At 46.4% G+C, this 18,399-nt stretch overlaps 2 protein-coding genes and 1 non-coding gene across 3 annotated transcripts; 1 reads left to right on the top strand and 2 right to left on the bottom strand.

Annotated features, from left to right (window-relative positions):
- Positions 1-1,214: 1,214 nt before the first annotated feature.
- LOC127333859 (strigolactones hydrolase CXE15) lies at positions 1,215-2,554 on the bottom strand. The gene has a single exon (XM_051360296.2). It carries the CDS (start codon positions 2,501-2,503, stop codon positions 1,520-1,522), a length of 984 nt encoding a protein of 327 aa, XP_051216256.1. The 5' UTR covers positions 2,504-2,554; the 3' UTR covers positions 1,215-1,519.
- Positions 2,555-5,233: 2,679 nt separating this feature from the next.
- Positions 5,234-17,072, bottom strand: LOC127333860 (D-lactate dehydrogenase [cytochrome], mitochondrial). The gene is made up of 19 exons (XM_071826316.1): positions 16,786-17,072; positions 16,568-16,661; positions 16,347-16,447; positions 16,198-16,246; positions 15,682-15,774; positions 15,400-15,459; positions 9,893-9,947; positions 9,499-9,559; positions 9,035-9,071; positions 8,893-8,954; positions 8,662-8,758; positions 7,910-7,984; positions 7,463-7,571; positions 7,217-7,326; positions 6,959-7,021; positions 6,459-6,538; positions 6,104-6,234; positions 5,973-6,016; positions 5,234-5,609 (listed from the first exon to the last, which is right to left on the bottom strand). Exons 1-19 carry the CDS (start codon positions 17,007-17,009, stop codon positions 5,490-5,492), a joined length of 1,665 nt encoding a protein of 554 aa, XP_071682417.1. The 5' UTR covers positions 17,010-17,072; the 3' UTR covers positions 5,234-5,489.
- Positions 17,073-17,216: 144 nt separating this feature from the next.
- TRNAG-UCC (transfer RNA glycine (anticodon UCC)) lies at positions 17,217-17,288 on the top strand. Its single transcript has one exon. It is a non-coding gene; the product is annotated as a tRNA-Gly (tRNA).
- Positions 17,289-18,399: the final 1,111 nt, after the last annotated feature.

Genomic DNA, 18,399 nt, shown 5'->3' with positions numbered 1-18,399 from the left:
CCGTTCTGGTTATCATCTTCAATGGAAGCATCAGTTTGGTCCAAGGGCTTATCAGTTAGCCCTCCCGGGAAGTTTAGCAAATAACCCGGTTTGGAAAAATGTTTGGAGATTGCAGGTACCAAGTAAAATCAAGATTTTTATATGGAGATCTTTACATGGAATTCTACCGCTAAAAGGAATCCTGGCTAATCTCCATATTGGAAACAATGGATCATGTCCGATCTGTAATATGGGTGCGGAAGATATTGTTCATCTTCTATTTCGGTGTCCAAAAGCTCAAGAAGTCTGGATGCAATTAGGACTCTCAGATATTATTGAAGATGCTATGTATGCCGATAGAGCGGGCTCAGCTGTTCTAGAACACATTCTAAAGGGAAATGATCTCTTGGTACCCGGGTATGATCACATTAAGGTGAAGGAACTCATCTCTGTTGCATGCTGGTACCTGTGGTGGTTGAGGCGACGAAGAACTCATAATGAAGAGGTTCCTCCCTTGTTTAAGTGTATTCACTCTATTCTATCAATTACATCAAATGCAGCTGATGTCGGCAAGAAAGGGCTGCATAGTAACAAGGTATGGACGAAACCCGAGCCTCGTCAAATTAAGCTAAATGTAGTGCGGTCGCTGCAGTCCTTCGAGATTACCAAGGAACATTTGTAGGGGCAAAGTGTGTTTTTATACCGCATGTGAGCTCTCCAGCGACGGCTGAAGCTATAGCTATGAAGGAGGGATTGTTACTTGCTATATCTATGGGCTGTAATATTATTATCGCCGAATCTGATGCCGTAGAAGTGATTGAAGCATGTACGGGAAAGGAGGTTTGGTGGAGTGTAGCTGCCGCCATTTTTGCTGATATTGTAGACTCCACTATTACCATCGGTGAGGTTAAATTCACGCACTGTCCGAGGGAAGCAAACAAGGTGGCTCACGAGTTAGCTAAGTTTAGTTTTTTGAATAAGAATTCTTGTAATTGGGCTAGTGAACCGCCTAGTTTCCTTCTAAACAGTCTCATCTCTGATGTAACCATACATTGATGTTGAAGCAGCAAGTTTCAGACGCACTTTTTCCTTACCAAGGTAGGGGACTGGAAGGTTTTTAATAAGGCGGGTTGCTGCTTAATATATTTGTCTTTACCTCAAAAAAAAAAAGTTGTGCCGTAAACCAGCACATAGTCAAATAGGCCGTAACTCATCTGGGCCAACCCGATGAAATATGGTCCAGGTACTCGTCCAGCGCAGTTTCAAATTCCAAGTAGGCTCTGACCAAATTACAAGCAAACCATTGCCGCACACCGAGAAAACAAAACACCACACGACGCAACTGATTTTCGTCTTGAGAAATCAGAAGTAGCACATCAGTGCACCGACGTAATTCGAGAAGCACGGAGACGGAGACGCAAATACAAACGCATAACATACAGGCAGTGGATCGAAAGACGCCGCGCGCGATTCGCCGGCGGCATGCAGAGACGCGCTCAAAACACTTTCCCTAGTCGAAGCGGCGGCATGCTGAGAAGACCTAGTCGAAGCGGCCGTCCGTGTCGATGAAGCGCTTGAGCGCGCGCATGAGCACGGCGGACGCGTCGGACCAGGGTTCGATGGTGAAGAAGCCGTGCTGCTGCCCCTCGAAGTCCTTCACCTCCACGGCCTTCCCCATGGCCCTCAGCCTCGCCGCGTAGTCCACCGCCCTGTCGTGGAGGATGTCGCGGCCGCCCACCACCACCAGCGTGGGGGCAAACTCCACCGCCTCCAGCGCCGGGCTGTCCGGCCCGAACGGGTTCGAGACCGGGTGGTCCACCGTCGCGCCAACGGGCAGCGACAGGCGCCAGTACCGGTCGTTGAGCGGGCGGTTCAGGAACGCGTCGTCGGGGCACTCCGCCTCGGACCTCGTCCGCTCCGTGCCGCCGAAGAAGGGCATCAGCTGGACGTAGCCCCTGACGCTGGCGGCGCCCAGCTCCGCGCGCCCCGCCGCCGAGCCGAACCGCACGGCGAGGTGGTGCGCGATGGTGCCGCCCGCGGAGTCCCCCGAGACGAACACCCGGGTGAAGTCGGCGGCCTCGGTGAGCCACGGGTCGCCGCCGCCCGCCTGGGACGCCAGCCACAGGAGCGCGGCGCCGGCGTCGTCGATGGCCGCGGGGAGGCGGTGCTCGGGGCCGAGGCGGTAGTCCGGGGCGACCACGACGGCGCCCAGCTCGGCGGCCAGGCGGAGGCAGTAGTTCTGGCAGTTGGGCCAGGTGCGCGAGCCGATGCAGAAGCCGCCGCCGTGGTAGTAGAAGAACACCGGCAGCAGCTGCTGGTTCCGTTCCCGTGGCCTGTACAGCCGGAGCCCCAGCTCGTGGGCCGCGTCAAACTCGACATCCTTCCACTCCACCGTGCCGTCGTCCCGCACCGGCGTCGCGAAGCCCGGCCCGGACCGGCGCACCACGGAGCCGTCGCTGTACACGAACAGCACGCCCCGGCACTCGTCCACGACGACAGGGGCGGCCGAGTCCTTGGAAGCCATGGCCGGCTGCGCAGTGGGAAACTGTGGAGTGCCACTCCAGCTCGCAAGTGCGACGTGATCATATAGACGCGGCTCGGTAGAACACGTCATGCGCGCGTCGTCGGCTTGTCCACTCGGCCGTGCCCTTGCAGCCATCAATTGGAAGCGACAAGGTGCGTGCCACGGCCGTCGTGTGGTGGGTGACGCCTCGGCCGGCGGCCGGCACTATGATACAAAGCTTTGCCGTTTTAGCATCGCTGGGAAGGCAGCGTACCTGAATGAATCATGTACATATGCATGTATGATTTGGCCGTCTGGAATCAGTAGATCAAAGATTGGCATTGTGTGAAATGCGGGAGACGCCATCACGGATTCACGGTGTAAGAGAGCATGTCTAACAGGTCCCTTAAAACCCGCCCACCCCGTAAAATTTCAGCGGGATACGGGGCAGGCGCGGTTTGGGCCGTCTAGCAGGCCCCATATTCGGGCCGGCCCATTTCGGAGGAATACGGGGCCCAGAAAATCCGCAACACCGCCCCCTACTTATACCGGGCGAAGGTGCGAGTGAGGGGTTAACCCCTCACTCGCAACCCTAGCTCCGCCGTGCACCGCCGCCTCCCCATTTAGCTCCGGCGAGAAATCCCGCGCACCCTAGCTTCGCATTTCAACCGCCGGTCGCCATGTACGGACGCCGAAGCAGTACCGCGTCGCCCGCGAGCGGATCGAAGCGATCCCGCTCGCCGGACACCGTCGAGGAGGCGTGGCGGCTCCAATGCAAGCGGTCCGCCGCCGGGAGCCGGCGTGCAGCGTGCAGGTACTCCGGTGCCCTCTACGTGCCGCCGAAGCTCCGTGAGCTCGCCACGGGCGGGCGCTGGTACAATGAAGATCCGCCGCTCAAGCCGATGAGCGGCCCCGACTTCGAGAAGTGGCGCGCCGAGTGGGAGCGGAACCGCCGGGCGAAGGCGGCATGGGACGCGCGCATCGGGAGCACCAGCGGCGGAGGAGCTCCGCTCGCCGGCGAGGAGGAAGAGGAGGAGGAGGAGGAGGAGGAGGAGGAGGAGGAGGAGGAGGAGGAAGACCCCCTCTTCTTGCAGGCGATAGCCGCGTCCCTCAAGGACGACGGCGACAAGAAGAAGGCTGAGGAAGAAGAGAAGGCGGCGGCCATAGCCGCCGTGAAGGAGGCACAGGCGCGGGAGGCGGCGGCATACATCATCGACCTCTCCGACTAGAAGTCGCGATCCATTTAGGATCGCGCAATTCCGTATGTATGTATGTATGATCCGTATGTATGATCAACTATCTATGAACTATGAACTATGAACAAATTTCCCGGGGTTTAAATTTTTTCAAATATACGGTGTGAAATACGGGGTCTGCTAGACGGAACGATCTAGCTACGAGAATTTTTTTATATAGGGCGAAATACTCGCGTTTTACGGAGCAGAAAAGTAGGAGCCTGTTAGACATGCTCTAAGAGCAAGTCTAACATGGCCGTAAAACGCCCAAAACTGTATAATAATCGCTGGAATACGGGTTTCGGTGCTTCCGCGGAATTTATCAGATCCCGTAAATCGCTCGCTCCGTATTAAATTTTCCTAGTTCCGCCCCGGGTCCGCTCGGGAACCCGTAGGTGTGCAGGTTGGTGGCCGAAACTGAACGCGACCCTCACTCCTCGCGCGAAGGAGATTTCAGCCCGCCCAACTACCACCCCCGCGCCGCCGCCGCCCCAATCTCCACGCCCCCTCCCTCTCCGGCCACTACGCGGCCGGATCTCGCCGCCATGGACCACTCGCAGGTCCCGCCGACCGCGGAAGGCGTACCGGAGGCGCGGATGGTGGTGGACGTCACCGTCACCGTCGCGGGAGGCCAGCCGACTCCCGGCGAGGTAGCGGCCATGGTGTCCGCCACCATGTCGGGGAAGAGGAAGCGGGCGGTCTATCAGCCCCAGGCGGAGGTCGGAGCTGTGCCGGCCGATGTTGCGCCAGCCGTTGCTGCGGCAGCGGTGACCCCCGCGCCGCCGAAGACGGGTCACTCGAAGACCAAATCCGCGAGGCCGAGGGGAAACCCGCCGTCCAAGGTGAAGGCCTCGAACCGTGTCGGGCCCCCCCCCCCCCCCCCCCCCCGTCCTCCTCCGTTCATTCCGCCGCCTCAAGCCGTCAACGACGCCCACAACGTGTTCGGTGATTCGTCTACAACGGAATTCTTTAGCGCCCTCAACGACTCCTCCTGATGGCATTCCTCCATTCAACGAGGAGATTGGCGATGAAGAGTACGACGAGGATCAATTGGCATGATGGAAGGAGACCAAGGAGGACATCATGACAGGAAGAGGCTCTTGCGTCAAGGTCGCGGGGCAAGCGGTGGTGGTGCGTCTACTCCGGTGAGTGGTGGTGGTGGTGGTGGCGATGGCGTCCTCGACCACTCTACCGGTGCCGATGCTTGATGCCGATGATGGTGCTTGACGGCGAGGTGTAACTTTTTGGTACCACCGTGGCTGAACTATGAACTATGCATCACATCATATTCATATTCATGATCATGTTTGGTATGGAAATCTGCCTAAAACCCTGCTTTTACGGGCCGAAAACGATATTGTATTTCACGGGTTGAGAATACAGGGCCTGACAGGGCCTTTGAGTGAATTCCAGGGCAGTATGTTGTCGAAGCATTCGCCGTGCAGTGCTGTGTGAGACATGGCAAATTGGCAATGGTTTGGTGCTCAACATACAACATCTCAGCTGCTCGAGGGAATAACAACGTTTCTGCTCCTTTTTATTTCTAACACATGGGCCAGCTCTTTTGAGCAAACATGGACCAGTTTATTTATCCTTGCATCACACTCCTGACAGATGTGATTTTCCTGCGACACATGTAGTTATTTGGTGAATAACGGATCCAGCCAGTTGAAGAATCGACGCATCCGGTGATGCTCGATGGCTCATCAGCTCCCACTAGAGGAGAAGCACTTGGCGAATCAGGCAGGCAGGGAAGAGCTTGGGGACGTCAGTCATATGCAGACGTGGGGTGGGATGAGCTTCCCTGGATTCATGATGTTGTTGGGATCCAGCGCGGCTTTTATCCTTTTCATCGTCCTCAGTGACTCGATCCCCAGCTCCTTCTCCAGGTACTGCCAATGCCAACAGGAAAGCAGTCGTCGTCAGTTGGTGGGTGGTGAGTTGACGACATACGTGAGCAAGATGATAAAGAGGTCCCATTAGGAAACTCAAAATAAATTAATCAGGGGCTCCTACAATAATCACAGATATGAACTAGATGCCTACATGGGCAAGTGGTCAATCAGGTGATATCTTTTTTTTTTGGGGGTAAATCAGGTGATATATGTAGCATCATATTCCTAATTCTACATCCTATCATGTCATATATAAATAATAGGTGGTTGGCAATTTGTGCCATAACTATGGAGAAACTGTAAGTAATAATACGACCCTTCACAGTCTAGCAACAATAATAACAGGTCATAGACACTTGCCTTCATCTTCCCTGTGCCAACACCATGCTCTCCTGTGCATGTACCTGTTGGTGTCCCAGTCATCATTAATCTCCGTTTTTGCATACTAGTCTGTCATATACACGTTGTTTTGCTTTTTTATTTGTTTGTACCTTCCATAGACAGGGCAGTATGAACCATGAAATGGTTTAGTCTCTCTGCTTCTCGTCGCTGATCCTCCTGACTCGGCTCAAATAGGATAATTGTGTGGAAATTTCCATCGCCAGCATGGGCGATAACCAAACTGAAAACATATACCAAGTCAGAGAAAAGGTTCTCACGGATAGCATACTGTCATGCTGGAGCTACAGTAAGAATGGCACGCTACTTCATGCAGAGTTCAAATTATTAAACGACATTTATATCCTATATCTAAAATTATGGAAGAGATGGCCATATCTTGTCTTAGCTATGAAAGATAAGAAAGAAATCAAGATACAATAGTATTGCATAAGGGACAAAATTTACCAGGTCAATGGTGATGCATCAAGCAGTCGCTTAGATACAGATATGCATTCTGCAAGTCTAGACAATGGAACACAAACGTCCTGCATGAACAACATTTTGGGTGGCATTAGAATTTAGAAGACTTGATACAGCTTATCTGCTGAAAATGGAAAGATCGTCATGATAGCATGATCATAATGACCATCATAAGGCTAAACTTTGTTAGCACCTGACTAAGGGGAAAAAATGCATATACTGCTTCAAACAAAGAGATGGGAGCTGTTGCAATCATCCTTACATAACTGAGTACATGTTTGGTTGCTCAAACAGCATTACATTCTCAACCCTGTTTATGACAGGAATGGTGACTAAATTGGGACATGTTATCAAATGCCAAAATTCGCAACTAAGGAGGCAAACGTACTGGCACATGCGTAGCACTAGAAACTAACTATCTCTACCAACACAAAAGGTGATGCTGATGATAGAGATATCAATATGTACTGAGCAAGCGAACAAACCGTTATCATAGCTTCATGATCAGGTTTCATGGCAAAACCAGCCCAAAGTGCCTCCTTTCTGATCTGCACATTGACGAAAATGCCATCAAATTATACTTCAAGGCCAAATACCCCATATACCTCAGTACTGCTATTATTGTCCAGAAACTGGATAGCATAGATTCATACTGTATGACACTGACATCGCAAGGCATGTGTAAGAGCATGTAGCACAAAGAAACATCTGAATATTAACTACTAGAAGTTCCTATGACCCACCTTCCACAGCTCCTCTTTAGCATTCGGCTCTTCTACAAAAACAAAATCGGACCCATGGTGTTCTGCAGCAATCTTTTGAACCAGCAGTGTTTGTTCAAGTGCATATGCTTCTGGATATTTGCAATGGAAAGAGAATAACAAAATGGTCAGTTCTTGATATGGTGAAAGCATGTTTGCAGCTTAAGAAGTTATGTCTAAGAAAATCTTCTACATAACTTCTCCAAGCAAGTTGAACAACCAACCTACCTGTCCCTATGAACTCAAACATCAAGGTCGGCACTTCAGGCAAGCTTTTACCATTTGCCAAGTTTATTGCCCTTATCTGAACCTCGTCCAACAGTTCTACTCTTGAGACCTGATCAAGCAGAAAAGACAAGTATCAGTAACCTATAACAACTTTAATAAATTGGGGTTTGGCTTTGCCCACTGATACACCTCAACAAATGTAACTTCTACTCAAGTATTTTAACTGAAGTCAACCTAGAACCCAAAATCCAAGCAAAATATCAACACCACAACCGGCGGCCAATTAATTTGCAACAAACAACTGTTGTGACATGAACAAACATGAGCATGGAGACATGCACATTCACTCTATATGGAACAAAGGATATTAATACTTTCATACATGACTTTCAAATTATTCTCAAATGGTAATTGCAATAAGGAAAAAACTGAAGGAAAAGGACAAACCTGTATACCAGAAAGCATTGTTGCAATAGCGACATCAGCAGCATCCTTAATAGTTTGAAAATTGCACATGGCAACCTGAATAAACAGAGAGCGGTTATAAGTGCCTTCACAAGTAAAATAAGCATGCAAAAAATTATAACAAGCTCGACAAAGCTAAATCAACAAAATAGTGCCATATACCAATTTTTCTTTCACCACTCTGAACATTCAATACATGGTATGCTACTAGAAATGATTAAACAAGATGACTATTCTGGCTTGTGTAATCAGTTGCTCCCTCTATTTCTAGATATAATTATCACTGCTACATGTAAAAATACCAAGGATGTTCATCTGAACATCATACTAATAGGTTGTCAGAAATAATTATTTTGCTATCCATATTTTTATAACCTACATACTGCGATCTAACAATCATTCGTCAAATTTTTTATCATAGAACATTAAGCCAATAACACTGTTTTAGGAACATAAGGAGGACATCACATAGAAAGGTTTCGGATAATGTATTGTGAGTACAGGACATAATAGACCATGAAAAGAGATATCTTGTATTCATACGACCTTAAAAATGTGGTCTCCATTTTACAAGATGCAAGATAACAGCAATGTGTTACATAAAGGGTGTATATCCTAAACAGAGCAATAGGTTGGGCCGTTGAGTTGCTAACTTAATATAAGTATATAGTGGGTAGTAAAGAAGTTCGTGGAATATTAATTCGATTGTGACTGGATTAAAACAATATACCTACCACAGAATGAGACGGAAGCTTTTGAAGCCGTAAAGTCACTTCTGTAATTACCCCCAAAGTTCCTTCACTTCCAATGATCAACCGAGCAAGGTCATATCTGACATTCAGCATGGTGGCAAGTAAAGAAAGTTGTCGAAATCAATGCCAGCAACAGATGGTGAAAAGCAAGCAGTGCAACTACAATTTCCTTCCAAAAAAGCAAAGCATTTTACTCTTAAGAATCAGGTATACCCAGCTGCACTCTTTCGAGCCCGAGAACCGGTCTTGACAACATCACCATTTGGTAAAACAGCCTGAAGTACCAAGAAGAAGTTATTATTTGTATGCAAAGCCAAATGTAAAAGGAAAAATTCGTTGAAGATAGCAAAAGGACCTGAAGATTGATCACATTGTCCCGCATAGTCCCATACCTAGAAACTAATAAGAAAATCATCAAAACCATTAAACAGTAGTATCATCAGGCTATAATAAATAGCAGGTGAATCGTGCACGTTACAGCTGTACTCCCTCCGTTCCAACTTAACTGAAGTTCAAGTTTTGTCCTAAGTCAAAACTTCTTGAAGTTTGACCAAGTTTATAGAAAGACATATGAACATCTACAACACCAAATTAGTTTCATTAGATCCACCATAGACTATATTTCCGTACTATGTACATACGAAGTTGTAGATATTAGCACATTTTGCTGTAGACTAGGTCAGACTGAAAAATATTCACTTAGGACAAACCTAGAACTTCAATTAATTGGGAACATAGGGTGTACTTGTTTTTTGTGCAGATGAGGGGTTACAGGTGCACTGTCGAAGCTTAAAGGTAGCCTATTATATGGATAATTACCTCACAGCTAATGAACCAGAACATCGCGTAGCGCACATTCCACCAATAGTGGCTCCAGGTCCTGCAAATCAGACCAATGTACATGAGCTGATGAGCTACTAAGCTGGTGCAAAACCAAGAAGCTTGTGATGCTATTTTAGACATAGAAAGATGGGCGAACTTCAGAGCAACTAGTGATACTACAAACATGCATAATTATCTCCCTGGAACAAAAGATGCACTTAACACCAAAATGCCTGGAGAATGCAACCAGGCTACACAAATTAGTCGCAGACTTATCTGGTCAGCTTACTATAATTTTGTATTAGGTTATGACAATCTGGATTTCATATGGATGGCTGGAAAGGTAAAAGAACAAAATAAATGTGAAGGCAAAAGTGAACAAGCAGCTTGCCTGGGTCAAGAGGGAAAAAAAGGCCATAGGGTTTCAGGTATTCATTCAGCTCTATTGATGGAGGACAGTAGAAGAAAATAAACATAACTAAACTTTAGTACTGGCTTCTACACACTTCTATATTATTCCACATAAAATAACCCTTTAGTCATATGTACTATAGGGGTTTCTAGAGTGTTCTAGGTATGAGTTGTAACTTATCTCTTTCCTAGCTTTAGTAGTGTTCCCTAGAATGTTCTAGTTGTTAGTAGAGCTAACTTGTGAGGGCTCATGCAGCCTATAAATAGAGGTCCAGCCTCTACATATGTAACCAGACTATGTACCATCTACCTATCAATAAAGAGAACTTTCTGTTCTTGTTTTTAAGATCTTGGATTAGATCTTGTGTTGAGAGTTTGGATTGAACTCTTGACAGCCCCCGCCCCTAGAGCGATATCTAGCTTACGCCCCTAGAGCGATATCTAGCGCAGCACGTTGAAGCGGTTCCTTCAACATTTGTGCTGTCCACATTGTAGCAACACGGTGGAGCTGTTCCTCCACAACCTTGTGCTGCTTCAGGTGGTATCAGAGCCCTGCTGATCCGTTCAAGTTGTGGTTCCCTCATTGAGAGCGAGTTGCAACAAGCAATGGAGGAGTTGGGAAAGAGAATGGATGCTGCAGAACAACAAATCCAAGCGTTGCGTGAAGATCTTAACCGGAGATTTGATCAGCTAGTTGAGATGATCAGAAAGGGTGTTCCTCCTACTGCCAATGATGAAGAATCATCAAAGGATGGTGAAGATGCTCAGCGGAGAAGAAAGGGAGGTCATCTTAGAGCAAAAACACCTCAACCACATATTGTTCAGCGTACCTCAAGAAGGCCAACTTATGATGAAATTTCTGAAGATGAAGAAAATGATGAGGGCCTTGAAGAACCTGACCTCTATGCACATCCAAGAGTACCCAACACTACGTATGCGAGGGATACATACAAGGTGAAAGCTGAGATCCCTACTTTCAATGGAAATGTTGATATTGAAGGGTGCCTTGATTGGTTGTACGAGGTGGAGACTTTCTTTGAGGTCATGAATATTCCAGAAGACCGTAGAGTCTCTTTGGTCGCATACAAGCTGAAAGGAGGAGCTGGTGCATGGTGGCATCGCCTTCAAGAAGACCGCAGGCTAAGAGGAGAACCTCGTGTGCGATCTTGGCGGCAAATGAAGAACCTTTTAAAGGGGAGATTTTTGCCTGCAGATTATGATCAGATCCTATTTATTCAGTTCCAGAATTGTGCCCAAAGAAATAGGACTGTTTCAGAATATACAGAGGAGTTTCTAAGGCTACAAGTGAGGTGCAACCTTGCTGAAACAGAAGATCAACAAGTTGCAAGGTACATCAATGGTCTCAGTGATGTTATCCAGGATCGTTTAATGATGCAGCAAATTTGGTCCCTTGATCAAGCACAAGCTCTAGCCTTAAAGGCCGAGAGGTTGGTAAAAACAAGAAAGGCAAGTAAGGCTCCATATTCTCATACGGAAGCCTCACCTAGGAGTAACTCCCATAAAGCGGAAGAAAAGACCACTCAACCCAAGGAAAAACAACCTGCCCCAAAACAAGTTGGTGGTAAAAGCAGGACTAAGCCTGTGATAAAGTGTTATAAATGTGGTGAAGAGGGACACGTATCTAGCAAATGCCCATTGAGGAAATTTGTCAACACCACAATCCATGATGGTGAAGATGATGAAGAATATGAATCTGAAGATGTCGAAGGACAAGATATTTGTGAAGAAGAGGGAGAAGAGGTGGTATGTGTGATTCAACGCCTCTTGTGCTCAACACCGCAGCCCGACAACACACAAAGGAAGAAAATATTTGAGAGCAAATGCACGGTGAATGGGAAGGTATGCAAATTAGTAATTGATAGTTGCAGCTGCGAGAATCTCATCTCCCAAAATTTGGTGAACCATTTAAAACTTGAGACTCATGATCACCCAAACCCATACACTATTGGATGGATCAAGAAAGGGGTGAATATGAGGGTCACCAAACAATGCAACCTGCCACTCTCTTTGGGCAAGTACTACCGCTCAAATGTACTATGTGATGTGGTTGATATGGATGCCAGCCATGTTCTTCTTGGGAGACCTTGGCAGTTTGATGTGGATACCACACATAGAGGGAAAGAAAATTCATACTCCTTCACTTGGAACAAGAGAAAGATCATCATTCTACCCAACCAATCAGATCGTAATAGCTCTAAAGAGGAGGGAAAGAGTATATTAACTATTTCTCACACCTCTAATGAGTTTATGGGAGACTTGAAGGAGGCAAATTTGTGTGCTGCACTTGTTGTGAAAGGAGAAGTGCAACCGGAGGTTGAGATTCCAGCAAAGGTACATGACCTACTAGATGAATTTCAGAGCATACTTGGAGAGCCACAAGGCCTACCGCCAATGAGAGGAATTCAACATCGAATTGACTTCATTCCGGGAGCAAGTCTACCTAATCTGCCACACTACCGAATGAGCCCAAAAGAGCATGATATACTCAAGGAAAAGGTGGAGGAGTTGCTGCATAAAGGGCACATTCGAGAGAGTATTAGTCCATGCGCCGTACCAGCTTTGATCACACCAAAGAAAGATGGATCTATGCGCATGTGTACAGATAGTAGAGCTATCAACAAGATCACCATAAGGTACAGATTTCCTATTCCCCGTTTGGATGATATGCTAGATCAGCTTAGTGGTGCAAGAGTATTCACAAAGCTCGATTTAAAGAGCGGATATCATCAAATTCGCATTAGACCCGGGGACGAATGGAAAACAGCTTTTAAGACAAAGGAAGGGTTGTTTGAGTGGATGGTGATGCCATTTGGACTCTCTAATGCACCAAGTACCTTCATGCACTTGATGAACCAGGTACTTCGACCCTTCTTATCCCGCTTTGTTGTGGTTTATTTTGATGACATCCTGATATATAGCAAGGATGAAGATGAACACTTGCATCACATCCGTAAGGTACTATGTGTACTAAAGGAGAACGAACTCTATGTCAACCTGAAGAAGTGTGTTTTCCTTCAAACAAAACTTATTTTCTTGGGCTTTGTCATAACAAGTGAGGGCATTCACGTTGATGACTCTAAAGTTAAAGCAATCAAAGAATGGCCAACTCCAAAGACTATTTCTGAGGTGAGAAGTTTCCATGGTCTTGCAACTTTCTATAGGCGGTTTGTGAAAAATTTCAGTACCATCATGGCACCACCACCGAATGCCTAAAGAAAGGAAAGTTCCAATGGAACGAATCTCGAAACTAGTTTCAAGGAGATAAAGGAAAAACTCTCACAAGCTCCCGTCTTAGTACTACCCGATTTCACTAAAACTTTTGAGCTAGAGTGCGATGCAAGCGGAGTAGGCATTGGGGCTGTTCTATCTCAAGAACGAAAACCCATTGCATTCTTTAGTGAGAAGCTAAGCGAAGCAAGACAAAAGTGGAGTACCTATCAAAAGAATTATATGCGTTTTCGGCTTTAAAGACCTGGGAAGTCTATTTGCTGCCTAAGGAGTTCATTGTTTACAGTGATCATCAATCCTTGAAGCATTTTAGAAATCAAAAGCATGTGGATCGCATGCTAGCAAGATGGGCAGCATATTTAGAGAGGTTTAACTACCTTATTGTGCATAAATGGAACAACCAACAGAGTCGCCGATGCTTTGAGTCGTCGTGCATGCCTCTTGACTTCTTTTGAGGCTGAACTTCCGGGCATGGATCAAATAAAAGAGTTGTATGAAGAGGACGAAGACTTTGGCTATGTTTGGGTAAAGCACCTAAGAGACCAACCATTAGGCGACGGCTATTTAGTGCAAGATGGTTATCTCTTCAAGGGTGATCGGTTATGCATCCCAAGAAGTTCTCTACGTGACAAGTTGATTAGAGAGCTCCATTCAAGTGATCTTAGTGGCCATGTGGGACGTGACAAGACTATCGCTAATCTAGAGGCTCGTTACTATTGGCCACAATTGAAGAGAGATGTCGGAAAGTTTGTTCAATGATGCCCCATATGTCAAACATGCAAAGGCCAGTCCAAAACTCAGTGGTTATATATGCCTTTGCCTATCCCCCGAGGCTCCATGGGAGGATATCTCTATGGACTTCGTATTGGGTTTGCCAAGAACAAGGCGCGGGAATGATGCTGTGTTTGTGGTGGTGGACAGATTCTCCAAAATGGCTCATTTCATCCCATGCCGCAAGACAACAGATGCTCGTCATGTTGCAAATTTATTCTTCCGAGAAGTGGTCAGACTTCATGGGGTTCCACGGTCCATTGTTTCAGACCGTGATAGCAAGTTCCTTGCTGCATTTTGGATGACTTTGTGGAAGCAATTCAACACCGAGTTAAAATTTTCTACTATACTCATCCACAAACAACATGGCCAAACAGAAGTGGTGAACAAGTCTTTGGGTAATCTGATCCGTTGCATTTGTGGTGATAAAAAGGGACAATGGGATTTAGCCTTATCTCTTGCTGAATTCTCCTACAACAACTCCAACCATAGATCAACAGGAAGGAGTCCATTCTCTATTGTCTACACTAAAGTTCCGACACATGTGGTGGATCTGTTGAAGCTACCATCAAAAGGAAGCTCAAAAGCAGCCTTGTCCTTTGCTGAGAACTACACAAAACTATTTGAAGAAATTCGCGGTATCTTGGAGGCACAAAATCTGAAGTATAAACAGTTGGCTGATTGCAAACGGAGGCTGAAATCATTCCAAGTTGGTGATAAAGTGATGGTATACCTCCGAAAAGAAAGACTTCCTCTAGGCGTTAAAGGAAAGCTTAGGCAACGGAAATATGGACCCTTCTCTATTCTAAGGAAGATAAATGATAACGCATATGTGATAGATCTTCCCCCGGAGATGGGCATATCTAACACATTCAATGTGGCAGACTTGACTCTTTATCACCCAGAACAAGCACTTTATGAGGATAACTCGAGGTCGAGTTCTAAACAACCAGGGGAGAATGATGGAGGACAGTAGAAGAAAATAAACATAACTAAACTTTAGTACTGGCTTCTACACACTTCTATATTATTCCACATAAAATAACCCTTTAGTCATATGTACTATAGGGGTTTCTAGAGTGTTCTAGGTATGAGTTGTAACTTATCTCTTTCCTAGCTTTAGTAGTGTTCCCTAGAATGTTCTAGTTGTTAGTAGAGCTAACTTGTGAGGGCTCATGCAGCCTATAAATAGAGGTCCAGCCTCTACATATGTAACCAGACTATGTACCATCTACCTATCAATAAAGAGAACTTTCTGTTCTTGTTTTTAAGATCTTGGATTAGATCTTGTGTTGAGAGTTTGGATTGAACTCTTGACAGCCCCCGCCCCTAGAGCGATATCTAGCTTACGCCCCTAGAGCGATATCTAGCGCAGCACGTTGAAGCGGTTCCTTCAACATTTGTGCTGTCCACATTGTAGCAACACGGTGGAGCTGTTCCTCCACAACCTTGTGCTGCTTCATCTATCCATCCAACTCCTGGTTCAACAACTACATCCATATCCTCGATATGCAGGGATTTGATTTTCTGTGATGAATTTATGGTACATTAGAATGGAATTAGCAGATAAAGAAAACTGTATCCTGCATGTATGGCTCCCTGGTAAGAAAGTGGTTGCTTGTTTGGCATAACAAAATACAGTAAAAAAAGATGATGTGTTCACCTTTTAGGTTATAGCAAGATTTTGATTTATTCTAGAGTTTTAACATTATAATTGGATGCTTCTTTATTATATAGCTTGATATTTACCTTCATTGAAGACATGTCAATGCAAACACCACCATGAGGTGCCAAGGTGTGGCCTTCAATTGATGTAGCCCCACCATATGGTACAATTGGCACCTGATTCCAAGAAAATGAAAAACCAGTTAGTCTTACTGAAATCAAAACTACAACTCCTTCCACATACTCCAGAAGGAAACACGGAAAGAAGCTAAATAGCCTCCTTCACTGAGACTATAACAGGCTGTTCAAAACTTCTGTTTATGTTTCTCTCGACAGGATCTTATGACATCCTATAAACTTAGTTACGCACGTAAAATGGGAAACTTCAGATGGATTAGTTCCACAATTTGATGAGTGAGCATTTTACGGGTCCAAAGTCAACTGAACCAACTACTCTGAACTATTGTCAACAGCTAGCTGGGCTCAACCATGCAAACTGGGATGTTACTGATGTACAATGCAGATAAGTAAGTCTAGCAAACAGGCAGCATATGATGTCCCTTTACGCTAATGAATGGAAGAGCACCGTTGCTACCATACCTCGTACTTGTTACAAGCCATCACAATCCTCCGTACCTCATCCTGGGACCTGCAAACCAATGATAGAAGCATTACAACACATGGAACAAGCCGTGACAGCCAAACCCGGCGAGAGGACGAATTTATCAGTGAGTGCGAGGTGAGATCACTTTGGGAAGACGACGACGTCGGGCACGTTGACCGATTTGTGGAAGCTGTTCTGCGGCGTCCCGTGGAAGCTCCTCTCCTCGAGGTCCACTGTCAGGTTCTCCTGCAAAACAGCAATACACCCAGCCAGGGGGTTAGTCCGTCACCGGCCGGCAAAAGCACCGAACAGTTGGCGCGCTTGCAATGGCAGCAGGAGGCGGCACATTCAAACTCGCTTACTCACCCCGAGGAAGGAGGCGAGCTCGTCGACGAACTCCTGCGGCACCCGCTTGCGCTCCCCGCGCACCACCAGCTCGGTGCTCTCCTTGCCGCCGACCCTGAACCAAAAAATCAACGGACGCGCACAAAGGCGCGGGTCGTCAGCTCGGCTCATCCCCAATGCGGAAAGTAACGGGAGCGGCGACCGAGCGAGTGGTTTCGGTCGGGTGGGCATGAGCTAACCGGTGGTCGCGGCCGTCGGAATCGCAGAAGGCGACGGTGGCGGTTGTTCCGCCTGCTGCTGCGGCGGCGGCGAGGAAGGAGAGGAAGGCGGGGAGGCCCCGTGTGGGGCTGGAGGAGGGTTCCCGGGGCTGGGGGAGGGGCTGGGTGGAGAGTTGGAGGCGGAGGGCGGAGAGTGGGAGGAGCGCGCGGCGGGGCCGGGAGAGGCGGAGGAGGGAGGCGGCCATGGATGGTAGCGAAGTGAGATGGTTGGTGGGGTAATCTGCGCGAGAGAATCATGGGCTCGCTGAAAAGGCTGGATGATCAGTTTGTCGTCTACTCTCGTGAGTCGTGGTCGTCTGGAACACGTTTCGAGGCGGCCGGCAGGATAACGGCACCATCAGTCTGGCCGTGGCAATTAACTTTTAGGTTCAAAGTGAAAATTATTCGTCAAGGCGTCTGTAGTCCAACGGTTAGGATAATTGCCTTCCAAGCAATAGACCCGGGTTCGACTCCCGGCAGACGCATTTTTTGTTTTCCTATACTTTCCAACTTCTCCATTATTTAACCTTCGTTATTTAGCTGGCAGTTTTTTCTAGCATAATAAGCGTGGTTATTTCCAAAATATAAGTCATGTAATTCTGTCCATTCGTTTTGCTGATACTCTTCTCTTCGAAATTTCACAATGCTATTTGCTGATAATCCTCTCTTTAAAATTAGTCAACTTAAATCTGAAGGAAGGATGAGTGCAAAGTTGGTAATCTTTTTCTTCCTTTGTTTGAGAATGACCACCATTTTAAGTGATTGACAATTTGATTTTGCTTGCAAAAATAAAAATCATGGACAATAACATTAAGGAAATAAATCAAGCTGACATTTTTAGTGTTATCTATAAGAATGGTACAAAATCATTGGATGGAAAGGTGAATGTATGAGAAATATATGTGACTAAAACACAACAACGCGAACTTTTTGCAGGACATTATCATACACTTGACCTTCTAAATCATTAGGATTTGTACAAAACGTTACATCTAGTGTCATGTAATTAGGATTTTGATTCTAAACACAAAAAGATCCTTGTGAATTTCAGAACTTTTTGCAGGACATTATCATACACTTGACCTTCTAAATCATTAGGATTTGTACAAAACGTTACATCTAGTGTCATGTAATTAGGATTTTGATTCTAAACACAAAAAGATCCTTGTGAATTTCAGAGTAGTTCAGCATCCTTGTTTGAACCAGACCAAGATATATAACTGAAAACACAATGGCTACCACAAAGTAAATGTGTAAGTAAAAAAGGTTGAGGTGTATAAATAATTGACCATGCAAAAAAAAACTATGTATCTCGAGTTCACATCCTTGCGGATGCTACTCTATATTGGAGCGATGTGGAGGCATAATGCTCCCAAACACCGCAATGGCTTAGCGTATTCTTCTCAAGCCTTCCCCACCAAAATGAAAGTGTCTCGATACCCTAGTGAACATTTGAGGGTGGTCACCTATGTAAAACGAGATAGATCGGTAATGTTTATTGATCAGGTAGATACAGGCTACTCGGATGATCTCCGTGCCCTCGTTCTGTTCTTTATATAGGAGTACAAGGCGGTGTAGTTTACATCGTATGCAACT

This window comes from Lolium perenne, chromosome 2, assembly GCF_019359855.2.
Source record: "Lolium perenne isolate Kyuss_39 chromosome 2, Kyuss_2.0, whole genome shotgun sequence".
NCBI classification, from domain to species: Eukaryota; Viridiplantae; Streptophyta; class Magnoliopsida; order Poales; family Poaceae; genus Lolium; species Lolium perenne.
The sequence above is the reverse complement of the archived record's forward strand: the minus strand, read 5'-3'. Positions and strand labels throughout refer to the sequence as shown.

What these genes read in the sequence shown, in the direction of transcription:
- LOC127333859 (XM_051360296.2), bottom strand. Translation starts at nt 2,503, where the DNA reads ATGGCTTCCAAGGACTCGGCCGCCCCTGTCGTCGTGGACGAGTGCCGG.
- LOC127333860 (XM_071826316.1), bottom strand. Translation starts at nt 17,009, where the DNA reads ATGGCCGCCTCCCTCCTCCGCCTCTCCCGGCCCCGCCGCGCGCTCCTC. An exon ending in GCTCGAAAGAGTGCAGCTGG is followed by an intron (nt 8,759 to 8,892) that starts GTATACCTGATT and finishes GCTGAATGTCAG; the next exon opens with ATATGACCTTGCTCGGTTGA. An exon ending in AGCTTCCGTCTCATTCTGTG is followed by an intron (nt 7,985 to 8,661) that starts GTAGGTATATTG and finishes CTGTTTATTCAG; the next exon opens with GTTGCCATGTGCAATTTTCA.